Below are 14,776 nucleotides of genomic sequence, written 5' to 3'. Positions count from 1 at the left end.
TCCAGCTGTACGACAATAAAACGTTGGCTATCAAGAGTATCTTTACTCCTCCTCGTTTACTTCTCTGATGGTCTCTTCAACATATTTTTTCATTCATTCATTATTTTTCTACCGCTTTTTCCTCACGAGGGTCGCGGGGGGTGCGGGAGCCTCTTCCGGCTGTCTTTGGGCGAGAGGCGTGGTACACCCTGGACTGGTCGCCAGCCAATCACAGGGCACATATAGACAAACAACCATTCACACTCATATTCATACCACCTAAGGACAATTTGGAGTGGCTAATTAACCTAGCATGTTTTTGGAATGTGGGAGGAAACCGGAGTACCCGGAGAAAACCCACGCATGCACGGGGAGAACATGCAAACTCCACACAAAGATGGCCGAGGGTGGAATTGAACCCTGGTCTCCTAGCTGTGAGGTCTGCGCACTAACCACTCAACCACCGTGCCACCCAACATATTTTTTAATCAAGCGTTGATATTTTGAGGAGAATAGAATAGCACAAGCTACCCAGCATGCCTTGCGGAGGGAATATATTGGTTTTTGTTTTGCATGGGTATTCCATGTAGTCATTTGTATGGCCATACAGTGCAGTAGGGTAGGTTACTCTGTATGCCGCCTGTGTTGTGTTGTTTGTTGTACAAGCTGGAGATGACATCTTATCTTCTATCTATTTTGGCAACTACAGTATATTGTTGACTTCGGACTGCAGGAATCCAAAAACAATCTTCACATTGCCTCTTGCCTTGAGTCACGATAAAATATAGATGCGTCCCTTCATGCTTAAAAGTAGCTGAAGACAGACCCAAACACTGACCTGCACGAGGCATCTTCACAGGAAGTTGTCCAGCTCATTAAAGCACGGTGTGATGGAGTCAAAAACCAGACGGCTGGCAGCACACAGCGAGCAAAACTACTACTGCATATATCCTTGTTAATTAAGGTTTTGTGTGTGAGATCATGTAGGCTTCTGGCATCATTGCTGTTTTTTCCACTTCATTTGTGTCTTTGTGTAAAAGCACAAATGAAACATGCGCCACTCATGTAAACGTGCCTTGACTTGCCCTCAAGATTAACAGCAAGTACCGATACATGCAAGTTTAAGGGATATATTTTGTTCTCATACATCACAGAGAGGGTGGACATGAATATGCAAATTATGAGTTTGAATGTTTAGTGGTAAACAATATGACCAGCGATGTTCGTTTTGCCTCTGGCAGGAACAAACACCAGGCCATAAAAGATAAGTTCATGAAATCACTGCTATACTTGTTGAACTTTTTTTTTTTGTATTTCTGAGGAAAAAAAATAAACTTAATAATTTAATTATTTATTTTTGGGTATGATTCCTTATCTATAAATCAGTAGCCACGTTTGCAATAGGGAGTTTTTCTCTTTCTGAATGGACTCTTCCCGAATGAGCAATGGTATACCTGGAAAGGAATATTCCAATCTGATTATATATTCATTCGGATTGACACTTGTCTTTCGGAATGAGGTGTATACAAAGGTTACATTCTTTCCGTTTGACCAAATAATAATGGAATTGGAATATTTGGAATATTTGGGTCCATGTATACGTTGCAATTTATAAATCAAATAATCTTTCCCATTAGTTTTTTTTTTTTACATTAGAGCCCTCCACACTTGAAATAACACCCCTATAGTCACCTTTACGCTCATATTACTCAATACTCAATACATATAATCTGAGAAAATAATATTTTTAAGACAAACATAAAACTTGTATGTGTTGAAGTACATGTGTTCCAGATGTGTGGAGGACAGGAAGTGATGTGGAGGTTCAGAGTTGAGTTTTAGCTCATTGTGGGTTAGAGCTGCAACTGTAACCGTTATTATATGAAGATGATTATTACTAATTATTACTATGCCTGTGGTGAGATACTTCAAACCTGCAATAAAAACTTCATGTGTGTCTTATCGAACGTTGCAGTACTACATGAAATAGCTTCCATTTTATCATGCATGTATTGTATTTCATGTCCAGCTGGGATAGGCTTCAAAAAGGATGGATGTCCAAACCAGGAACTTAAACCTCGAAGATACTCGAGGCTATCTGTACGCTTCTATGTGATCCCTTCATAGGATATGTTCTCATATTTTACAGTTCCCATCAAACAATTCCACGTTTTGATTGTTTGTAAGTGTATTAATTGCTTCTGGGTCGTCTGAGTTTGATGTAACGCCTTTACGGCTACCCAGGGGAGAGACACTGATATATAGCTAGCTGCTTATAAAGATCCCAATGTTGCCAACAACAACATGAAATGCTGTTTGCAGGAAGGGGTGGGTGGTGGAACTTTCCAGCGGAAATGAAGCGGAGAGACATTATGCAAATATAATTACAATATGGTGCCAATTTATCACACACCCAAGATGATTCATCGCATCCTGAGACAATTACGTTAATTTCATACACTGCAACATCGCTCTGCCTGAAATTGCATATTGACCAATGGCAGTTTACAGCAAACAAACATTTGTGAATTATGCGCCAAGTATGAAAAATTATGCTGACAAAGTGTTATGTTAAACAGATACATTTAAAGGCTTTTAAGCAGGAGTTTGACTGGTAGCGGAATATAATCTATTTGCTATTTCGAATTAGTAGCGCCTCTGCTGGTCGATGCCTGGTAGTGCAGTACTGTATACTTTGCTTTACAAAACAAGTATTTTCTACTTCACAGTACTGAAAAACACAGTAAAAGCACTCTGCATTGAATGCATCAGTCCCACAGAGGAGGTCTAACTAAGGTCTTCAATTTTCTGCGAGAAGATGGAGTGCGGCAATAAAAAGGGCTGCAGCAGCAAAGTGGAGAATATGTACCCTATATCTTATATGCACTGCGTACTTTTATGACACTCTTCTTTCAACGCTACATGAGCTGTCTGTCTCTTGCTGCACACGTTATCTATTCTTTCCTCTATTAGACACAGGAAGTGAACAAACATTCATTACTTGCTGCGGCGTGGAGACGGCGTAGGATTAAGTCAACTGTTTCTGCCTCCTCCTTTTTAAGACGTGCTGACAATTAAACAATTAAAACGTGACCATGCTGGGACCGCCCACCTTGGAAAGTATCCACAGAAAGCTCATGCGTGTTATTTAGTGGCCGAGGAACCGAAGCTACAGTAGAAATGCTATTTGTAGCGAAAATCAATCATTGAATTTTGTATTTCTTATGCTTTGTATCAGATTACTCAGGTGTATTTCTCAGTCCTATCCATACTTCCTGGCAACTCGGGTCCTTGATTTTGTCCTTAAATGATTCCTGGCCCCTTCCTCGACTAAATGACCTCATCAGATGGCGTACTTTGCTTGAGGGGTTTTGTTCATTTTGTTCGCCGTCACAGCTTCCCGAGTACACAATGCAGCACAAGGAACTGATGAGACTCCTGCAGTCTGTTTTCACACTGGAGTGGACACAACGGATGCAATTTTTTATTTAATTTTTTGAGGGGGTTGGGGGGGGGGGTGTTGACAAACTGCGTTAAAAATGCATGTTTCTATCTGTGCATGCTGAATTTATTGGACTATTTGGTCATTTAATACAGTGATTTTCAACCACTGTGCCGCGGCACACTAGTGTACCTTGAGAAACCGTCAGGTGTGCCGTGAGGAATTATCCAATATCACTTTTTATAATTAACATTTATTTATCATCATTTGCAAATATTATGTCAATAGCCATTATGTCAATAGTATACATGGACCCAAATATTCCAATTGCATTTGGTTTATTTGCTCAAACGGAAAGAATTGAACAGGGATGGAATATTCCTTTAACCAATCCGATTGAGGTATCTTGTACCCGCTCAAATGGAAAGTTGTCAGGGTGCGAAAAACTGGCAATACGGAGTTATTCCAACAAGTGAAAGAAAAACTCGGGGAAGCCGGTATCACGTGATGGTGATGTTTACGTTTTATTGGGCATGCCCTATTGACTATTCTGTTTGATTTTCACGGTGCATGTAGACAAGAGATTGGAATATTCCTTTCCATGGATACCATTGTTTCCCGAAAGGTCATTCGGAAAGAGAAAAGTGGTGATGTAAAAACGTGGCTACTGTGGAGTGTCTGTGGTGTAAAGACTGGCAGAGCAATGTAATATTGGTCCGTGTGGCAACACCTACCTTGTTCCTCCCATAGACTTATTGATGCACGTGTGAGGTCGTGGTGACATTTTGTAACATTTTTGGTTAGTGGTGTGCCACAAGATTTTTCCAGTGTAAAAAACGTGCCGTGGCTCAAAAAAGGTTGAAAAACACTGATTTAATACACTGTCAATATGTGGCACTTGTCCCTTATTATTTTAATATATTGATGTCATTGATGTGACTGCATACTAGCGATAAAATATACAGTATATATAAAATACTGAATGTTTTCTTGTACATAAATGCCATGTATCATGTGACACATATTTCGCTGAGTGACAAATGTGGCAAATTCTGAACCTTTTCCCGAATCCGTTATGTGGTACAGCCGGGCAGCGAGGCTTTGGACATCATCAATTTCGGCCCTTCGGTACACACTTCGCGGAAGTGCCCACTTGATACATGCTTCAAAGCCCCGGCACCTCTTGTAACATCATTAGTGAATACATTTTTTTCTTCTTGCTGTTTTTTTTTTTTTTTCAATAATTCAATATATATTTTTGTTCAAATTCTTTTTTTTTGGTTCTTTTTTTGGTCTTTGGACACCACATTACAACACAATATATTTGATTATCTTTTGTGTTCACTGGACTATTCATTCATTTAATGCTCACACAAATAAATGACCACATTACACTCTACCGATGTTGTAGAAAACCTAATGCTAAAATGCTAAAACTACTTGCCATTCAGAGAGTCAGAAACTTTGGACTGTCCAGTCTCTAATTCCGGATCAGATTCAGGATCCAACACATATGGCTGTATGTTAAAAACGGATGTCTCAATGCAGCAACAATAACTCTCCTTTAAATCCATCAGAGTGCTTTATCACAGTGCACCAAATCCACTGCACTAGCAAAAGGATGCAGCCGGTTGAAAAAAAACAAAAAAAAAACATAAAATATGATTCATATGATTCTGTGAAGCGGGAATGTACACAAGGCTGTTTCTATGTTTATATGATATAAAACCAACAAGAGAACGCCAATCCTTTCGGAAGCACACGTCCCTTAATGTCACTGCCGCACTCGGCTCTAATCACCTCATAAAAAGCTAGCTATCATACAGTATGTATTTCAAATGAAAGTCATACAAATCCTCAATACGGCAAGAAAAGCACGATTAGCTTGAAGGATGTAGTGACACAGACACGACGCTGGTTGAATGGGGCTTTAAGGCCTACATTGTGTTATTCGGTACATCTGCACCGTGACACGAATCTCACCTGATGGCTCTGTGACGAAGGCGAAGGTGTGACGGTGATACCAGCTCCTGTGAACGCCTCACATCGAGATATCCAACAGTGTTGTGCTATGTTTTAATTACTAACTTCCTGATTTATGCAGCTTGTGTTTGACATACATGTCAAAATGAGATGAATTTGTCTGACTAATAATGTCGGGGGCGGCACGGTGGGCGAGTGGTTAGCGCGCAGACCTCACAGCTAGGAGACCAGGGTTAAATTCCACCCTCGGCCATCTCTGTGTGGAGTTTGCATGTTCTCCCAGTGCATGCGTGGGTTTTCTCCGGGTACTCCGGTTTCCTCCCACATTCCAAAAACATGCTAGGTTAATTGGCGACTCCAAATTGTCCATAGGTATGAATGTGAGTGTGAATGGTTGTTTGTCTATATGTGCCCTGTGATTGGCTGGCGACCAGTCCAGGGTGTACCCCGCCTCTCGCCCAAGACAGCTGGGATAGGCTCCAGCACCCCCGCGAGGACAAGTGGTAGAAAATGAATGAATGAATAAATAAATTAATCTAAGAAAAGACAAGGGGCCGCACGGTGGACATGTGGTTAGGCCACACAGATCGGGAAGACCTAGGTTCAGTTCGCCGCATTTCTGTGTGGAGTTTGCATGTTCTCCCCGTGCGTACGTGGCATTTTTCCGGGTACTCTGTCCCCCATTCCAAAAACATGTTAGCCTCATTGACCACTCCAAATTGTCCATAGGTATGAATGTGAGTGTGAATGGTTGTTTGTCTATATGTGCCCTGTGATTGGCTGGCCACCTGTCCAGCTGGGATAGGCTCCAGCATACCCCCTGAGACCCTAGTTCGGATAAGCGACATAGAAAACGGATGGATTTTTTAATAAACTCTGGTTAATCCAGTTTAAGAGCCAACTCCTCCAATGTGAGTGTGAATGGTTGTTTGTCTATATGTGCCCTGTGATTGGCTGGCCACCAGTCCAGGGTGTACGGCGCCTCTCGCCCAAAGACAGCTGGGATAGGCTCCAGCACCCCCGCGACCCTCGTGAGGAAAAGCGGTAGAAAATGAATGAATGAATAATAATGTCAGAAGTCTTACTGTACGTTGCATTGCCTTAATCCTCAAGATAATATTATGGGGTTCAAATGAACAGGCTTATCCGGCAGAAACGACAAATAGATAACACAAAAGGTAGGCTGGTATTTAAAGGCATCATGGGTCGCGGCACAGATCAGCCGCTGGGATACGAGTTAATTGCCCCAAATGCCACCTCTTCAGGCAGAGTGCAGCTGGGGGGAGCGGAGGCATTAAATTAAAAGCTTTGTGGTCCATCTCTCGGAAAATGCCAAATTGTTCATTGGGGAGACCTATTTGGAAAGCGAAGGCACATCAGGCAAACATTCCGGCAGATGAATTAGCCCCTTTTAGTAACGTGCCAATGCCAACTATAATGCTTTAGTTGATTTTGAACATACAGTACATTATACAGTATGTTTACGCTTGCATAATTCAACATGACTAAAAAGGATAGGGGCTGCATGGCAGACGAGTGGTTAGCGCACAGACCTAACAGCTAGGAGACCAGGGTTCAATTCCACCATCAGCCATTTCTGTGTGGAGTTTGCATGTTCTCCCCGTGCATGTTTTCCGGGTACTCCGGTTTCCTCCCACATTCCAAAAACATGCTAGGTTAATTGGCCACTCCAAATTGTCCATAGGTATGAATGTGAGTGTGAATGGTTGTTTGTCTACATATATATGTGCCCTGTGATTGGCTGGCCACCAGTCCAGTGTGTACCCCGCCTCTCGCCCGAAGACAGCTGGGATAGGCTCCAGCACCCCCGTGACCTACATGAGGAAAAAGCGGTAGAAAATGAATGAATGAAAATAGCATTATTACATTATCATTCAGGCTGCACGGCAGACGAGTGGTTAGCGCGCAGACCTCAAAGCTAGAGACCAGGGTTCAATTCCACCCTCGGCCATCTCTGTGTGGAGTTTGCATGTTCTCCCCGTGCATGCATGGGTTTTCTCCGGGTACTCCGGTTTCCTCCCACATTCCAAAAACATGCTAGGTTAATTGGCGACTCCAAATTGTCCATAGGTATGAATGTGAGTGTGAATGGTTGTTTGTATATATGTGCCCTGTGATTGGCTGGCAACCAGTGCAGGGTGTACCCCGCCTCTCACCCGAAAACAGCCGGGTTAGGCTCCAGCACCCCCGCGACCTACATGAGGAAAAGCAGTAGAAAATGAATGAATGAATGAATGAATAAAAAGAATAGGAAGACACAAAGCTTTTTTAATCCCACCCCTTCTCCATATATCAGCAGGTACTGAAAGAAACAAGCCAGTTCGATCCCAACACCTTCAAAACTGTGATTGGTTATTCAGTGTTATTCTCGACACTGCAGCATCGGCAGTCGATGGGTTTCAAGATGGAAATTGACTTGAGACATTAAAAATACATCAGAGTGTTGACAACAGGGATACAGCATTTTCCCAAATACGGGTCGTTGCCATTTACCGAGCGTCAATTTCAAGTAGCGTACCAATTTGTTGATGTAGAATAACACTAAAAGGTGAAAATAAGAGTCAAATGTGCATCTCTACTGTGTTGCCCGTGTAATTATTTTTCAGAGAAAGGGATAGTTATAGTTATTAAACCACAACCCATGTGTCTGATTGACTTGAAATTTTGCACACATGTGTTTCATTGGAACGGCACACCTTTAGGAGACTGACAAGCAATTGGAAAACATGGCTGTCATCAACATCATTACAGGCTAAAACAACAAGGAAATTCCAAGTATGCTAGCATGTCTTCCAAAGCATCTTAACCACAAAACAAACACAACTGGACAGCAGTTTCAGTGAACGTTAAGTCACCGATTTCGAAGCTCTGTCCCGGCATCGGCCGTCATAGCTGACCTTAAATCTTCATTCGGGGATCGGAATCCATCGCAATAAAAAGCTTAGTGGGAGGAGCTTAGCATTTCTAATGTTGTAGGAGTTCTTAAAATGCCATAACTTCATCAAAATTCATTTGGTGCCATTTTTGGCATATGTTTTGATCTGAAGTCCTGTTACAAAATTTTATTAAAATTGAAGATTTAAAATTTTAAGATTAAAAGTTTTGTCATTTTATGTAAAAAAGCTTAATGAAAAGCTTAGTGGGAGGAGCTTAGCATTTCTAATGTTGTAGGAGTTCTTAAAATGCCATAACTTCATCAAAATTCATTTGGTGCCATTTTTGGCACATGTTTTGATCTAAAGTCCTGTTACAAAATTTTATTAAAATTGAAGATTTAAAATTAATTTTAAAAGATTAAAAGTTTTGTCGTTTTACGTAAAAACGGAAAAAAATACAGGAAAAAAAATCAAATATTATTGTGTACTAAATATCCCTTTGGTGTATAGAGCGGTACAGCCCTGTATATTTAGTATATGTATAAATGTACTCTCAAGCAAGTATTTCTTGTGAGTGTTAAAAATACATGGCATTAATTAAAAACAAACAAGCCTTTCCTTTATGCTGTGCAACTTAAATGAGGTAGCTAGAAGTTTCCGGATGTCCTTTGGGAAAAGCAACACAAAAAGCAAGAACATTTCCACAGGATCTTGAAACGAGTCCATGCATGAAGTTCCACATATTGGATGCTTCAAACCAATTTATTCGGAAGAATCCATGCAATGACCAAACCCCCTTTTCTGTCTCTCTCATGACAGGCGTTTGTGCAATGTTTAAAAGGAGCTCTCGATGGCAATGAAGGAAGGTGAGCATGTCAACATGCTCTGGGCTCAGGCTTGCTCCCTTCTTTGAAGAAATGTTACCTGCAGCTGAAAACAGACATCCTGCTGGCTTGGATGTGGCTGGAATACACAACAGAGACCCTGCCGGTCCTGCCAGTCTTGGATATCATGCTGCATTCTTTTCCCACAAGACAGTGGATTATCCTTCTTGGACAGAAGATGTTCTGCACAATATGAACCCTGGAATAATTCATTTATTCATTTTCTACCGCTTTTTCCTCACAAGGGTCGTGGGGGCTGCTGGAGCCTATCCCAGCGGTCTTCAGGCGAGAGGCGGGGTACACCCCGGACTGTTTGCCAGCCAATCACAGGGCACATATAGACAAACAACCATTCACACTCACATTCATACCTATGGACAATTTGGAGTGGCCAATTAACCTAGCATGTTTATGGAATGTGGGAGGAATCGAGTGGATCCTTCATTGTAGGTACGTTCTGATCTTCAAGAATCCTGTGCCTTGAAGATTGAGTCCAAATCATCAAAAATGGCTGGGATTGAATGAGTTAAGTTTGTTTCCACTCGGAAACACTCTAGCTGATTGAAGGTTCAGTTCCCCAAACAAGTACTACTGTTCATGTCTGAGGTTCACGTGGCGTTCCCCCCTTAGGGTCACTGCTGGGTGGGAGAGTGTGGAGGTCACAGGCCACCTCTGTTCTTGGAATCAAGATATTCTGGACAAAGGCATAGGTGCCGTTCCAGCGGCTGCAGACATCTTGCATGTTCTGCTTGACAACCTTTTATTTCTGGCACAGCAACTACAGGCGTTCCCAAACACTTTTGGAGGAGAGTGTATATTTGTAAGTTAATACACGGAGAGATATATACATATGTCATGATGTGCTATATATATCACTATACTATGGTACCCATTATGTCATTGTATGGTCATATCACCTGACAAAAAAAAAAAAAAAAAAAAAAAAAACAAACAAAAAAAATCTTAAACTATATTAGGAGAGCAGGAAGTGAACAAATGTAACAGTTACTGATTGCAAAAGTACCAGATGGAGGGGTAGGATTTAATAAGCTTTGCTTCTTCCTACTCCTTTTGGACATGTGGAACTGTGAACTGATTATGTGATGCATTCAATTGTAATCTGATGCATGTTCAAATGAAATAAAACCATTACCATTACCATAAATTAAATTAAATATTAAGTTTTGTGGGCTGCACAGCGATTTAGTGGTTAGCGCGCAAACCTCACAGCTAGGAGACCCGAGTTCAATTCCACCCTCGGCCATCTCTGTGTGGAGTTTGCATGTTCTCCCCGTGCATGCGTGGGTTTTCTCCGGGTACTCCGGTTTCCTCCCACATTCCAAAAACATGCTAGGTTAATTGGCGACTCCAAATTTTCCATAGGTATGAATGTAAGTGTGTGATTGACTGGCGACCAGTCCAGGGTGTACCCCGCCTCTCGCCCGAAGACAGCTGGGATAGGCTCCAGCACCCTTGTGACCCTTGTGAGGATAAGTGTTAGAAAATGAATGAATGAATGAAACTTTGTGTGGCGTTTGCATGTTATATGTGCCCTGTGATTGGTTGGTGACCAAAATTAAATTAGCAAGGCAGCTTTTATGACAATCGGTATCGATGAGTAGCGGTAATGATACGTGGTACACTGTAACTTGAACATGAATACACCGTATGTGACTAAACATATTGTGCCAAATGCAGGATGACTGTAAGACTTAAAAAATGTGTATTTCCTAAAGTTTCCCCAATGCATGATTCAGAATGACATAAATAACCAGGACTTCCGCTAACGCCACCAGCGTGCTTCAATTATTTAAGTTGAACTGAGCAAAGAAGTGGCCCACTTTCACCAGCACATCAACAGATGCTACAACACAGCCATGCAATTATGATGCGGAATTCATCCCGACACTAGAAGGCAGTGCAGGGTTTTTCATGTCGCGCTCTTGATGACCCTCCTGATTACATCTGGCGAGGGTCAAGAGGCCTCCCGATGACACATCTCAGCATCTAATCAAGTCCAACCGCGTCCTTGGTCACTTGACCTTCCGACATAGAAATACAGCATCACTGCTTCACACGTTAATGAGCAAAGGACTCATTATGGCTTTCGGCTAACACGCATTCACACTTGCGGTTCGGTGCCCTGGTCTGGACCAAAAATGAGAAAAAGATACTTTTGCACATTTGAGTGCTGTTTGCATCCATGCTGCTGTTGTGGCCGGAAACCCGAGGAAACATGACTACTGTGAACGCACCCTTTATGTGTTATGCTGAAGTAACTACCAGGATCCAATGTATTTTTTCTTCTACATCAGGCTTCAAGGCTAAATGTTTGACAAAATTTGAGCAGGACATGCTGGTTACGTGGGTGGCCTTGACCAGAGCCAAATTCAGACATCCAGGCCGGGCCATCTGGGAGCTGGCACACGGAATCACTGCCAACGTTCAAAAGGAGGACAACCACCACTGAGCATCTCGTTGGTTTCTTTCCGCCAACGACTGCTTGAGACTGGGACGAAGTCTCATTTATAAAATAGAGAACCTACCTCGTTTGTCCAAATTATGCTTAAGCTCCTCCTCCTTGTAGTCAGCGTGTCCTCCGTAGCCGATCCCGACCCCATAGTCCTCCTGGATCTTCCCGTCGCTCACTTTGTTGTGCAGTTGGTTGGGGGTGGAATTCAACGAGCGCCCCACCGGATCGTCTTCGTCGCAGTCGTAATCGTCGAGGATGGGCGTCTCCCGGATGGGCATGCCGATGACGGAGCCGCCATGCTGGTGAGTTCCTCTGGATCCACGGTAGCTGTCCCTCCCTTGGGGTCCCAGCAGAACCGAGGGGATGTAGTGGATCTCGTGTGTGGCCTCTGTGCTGGCGCTCTTCTGGGGGATGCGGCGACGCTTGCACCATCGGTGGCGAGTGTAGAGGACCAGAGTGAAAAGGAGAATGAGAAGGAGCAGGGCGATGAGGCCACCCTGGGAAAGCAAATCAAGAAATATTTTACATTAACAGGGAAATATGTCATTGAAAAATATGCTGGACAATATTTCATTCATTCATTCATTATTCTACCGCTTTTTCCTCACGAGGGTCGCGGGGGTGCTGGAGCCTATCCCAGCTGTCTTTGGGCGAGAGGCGGGGTACACCCTGGACTGGCCGCCAGCCAATCACAGGGCACATATAGACAAACAACCATTCACACTCACATTCATACCTATGGACAATTTGGAGTCACCAATTAACCTAGCATGTTTTTGGAATGTGGGAGGAAACCGGAGTACCCGGAGAAAACACATGGGGAGAACATGCAAACTCCACACAGAGATGGCCGAGGGTGGAATTGAACCCCAGTGTCCACTCGACCGCCGTGCCGCCTCCAATAAACACCCACTGTCAGTTTAGGGTGTTTACCAAAATATGGGGAGAACATGCAAACTCCACACAGAGATGGCCGAGGGTGGAATCGAACCCTGGTCCTCCTTGCTGTGAGGTCTGCGCGCTAACCACTCGACCGCTGTGCCGCCTTGGACAATATTTATTGATATTTATTTTCAAATATTATCAATATTTTTTTTCAAAACCGTGAACCGTGTTTAACCACTTCCACACAATTAGCATCATTTATCATTAACTACCCGTTAATAACTATTTAAAGCACTTGGCCTCATTCTGGTTCTATCAATTTAAATGCACAAACAATGTAAAGTTTGCATCCTGCAATAAATAAAAATGATTTCATCGAATATGACATTTGACAAAGTATGGTGAGTTCAAGGCTCACCGTGCAGCATCAAAGTCGAAGCCAATAACCTAAAAATAATTGAATTCATCGAACTAGATGACCAGCCTCCCTCAGCAATGGAAGACAACGTGTCCCGCTGACTGCTCTCACTTGGAGCCACACCACTGCAACCTCCAGGATTCGTGAACTTTTAGCATCTGTATGCAACCTAAGCAACATCCATAGACTATACCTTAGCTTCAGAAAAAAATGCCAGAATGTTTAATCAGCAGTTTTTAGCAGCTCAACCTGTACCAGACCCACAAATGCTTTGCGGTGCAAGCGTGCTTGATATTCATTTCCTATGCAAAGTCAGGGCTCCTATATTTAGTCACACGCCATCAATGTATTGCTGTTTGTTGGCTAGTTTTACACTCCTTTTTTTATTTCCATTTCTGAGTCTTGTGGAGCATTACATTTGTCTACGCTCCATTCGATATCTCACCATCACAAAAACATCAACAACAGCGTGTCATTCAAGCACCGGCTGGACGATAAAGGAAATCCATACGCTCTTACCGAAGAGTGGGAAAGAAGGGAGGCATGACTTGTTCTGTGACAAGAGGGATGCATTCATTCTTTATCATTTTGCTTTTGCCAATTCAATACATCGGATAGCAGAAAGCCTCAGGGAACATACAGTTCAGAAAAATGAGAGTTGGTACATTTTTAAGTCTGTCTTGTTGGTATGACGTATTCGTCCAATCCTGAACTGCTGCACACAAAAGGGTGTCGACGCCCGTATTCCTGCTGTTTAGCCTGTGCTCTACAAAGACACAATATGATGGCTTTTTGTGAAGCGACGAGCTGTATTGACTTGAAATTTCTCAAACACCCACTGTAACTTTTGTATGTTTAGTTGAATTGTAATGAAGTAACAGTAATGGTTTTATTTCATTTGAACATGCATCAGATTACAATTGAATGCATCACATAATCAGTTCACAGTTGCACATGTCCAAAAGGAGTAGGAAGAAGTAAAGCTTATTAAATCCTACCCCTCCATCTGGTACTTTTACAATCAGAAACCGTTACATTTGTTCACTTCCTGCTTTCCTAATATGTTTTTTTAATTTTATTTTTTGTAATTAATTTTAGTAATTAATTTTATTTAAAATTTTAGTAATTAATTTTATTTAAAATTTTAGTAATTAATTTTATTTAAAATTTTAGTAATTAATTTTATTTAAAATTTTAATTTTAATTTTAATTTTAATTTTAATTTTAATTTTAATTTTAATTTTAATTTTAATTTTAATTTTAATTTTAATTTTAATTTTAATTTTAATTTTAATTTTAATTTTAATTTTAATTTTAATTTTAATTTTAATTTTAATTACATACCGAAGTACGAGGTGATATGACCACATAATTCTCAGCTGAGTAATTCGAGGTGCTGACATGAGAAATGGTCGGGAATATTCCCAACAAAAACTTTGCATTGCTCGAAAAAAAAAACGTTGCTCGACACTTTCATGTCACATGACTGCTTGAAAAACATGGCCACCACCAAGCCAAATGTCTTTTGGCCCGAAGCCATCGGCCATTTTTCTTTAAATGTCATAGTATGTATTACATGCATCCTAGCATTCTTCCATAGCATTTTGAGCACAACCTACAGGGTTCCCCAAGTCATACCCCAAGGGCCGTCTTACCCCCCCCCCCCAAAAAAAAAGTATATTGGTATCGCCTTACCTTAAAGAGGTTTCATGCCAGCGCTAGCATATTGGTGTGACATACAGTACGAAACCCAAAGGTGACATATTTGCGACGTGAGGGAAAAATGCTTCATCAGCACGGCACGCTACATGACTA

The 14,776-nt window shown here is 41.8% G+C and overlaps 1 protein-coding gene across 3 annotated transcripts in view; it reads right to left on the bottom strand.

Moving 5' to 3' along the window:
* astn2 (astrotactin 2) overlaps positions 1-14,776 on the bottom strand; it is a 208,541-nt gene that overhangs the window by 126,481 nt on the left and 67,284 nt on the right. For all 3 annotated transcript variants that reach the window (XM_058048853.2, XM_058048863.2, XM_078793956.1), the window contains exon 3: positions 11,732-12,155. In XM_058048853.2, the coding sequence (XP_057904836.2) occupies positions 11,732-12,155 (424 nt within the window). The remainder of the gene's footprint in view (positions 1-11,731; positions 12,156-14,776) is intronic.

The sequence above is a fragment of the Doryrhamphus excisus genome, linkage group LG10, assembly GCF_037039965.1.
Source record: "Doryrhamphus excisus strain RoL-2023G ecotype Guam linkage group LG10, RoL_Dexc_Guam_v1.1, whole genome shotgun sequence".
NCBI lineage: Eukaryota > Metazoa > Chordata > Actinopteri > Syngnathiformes > Syngnathidae > Doryrhamphus > Doryrhamphus excisus.
Note: the sequence above shows the minus strand (reverse complement) of the source record. Positions and strands in the feature narration are given on the sequence as shown.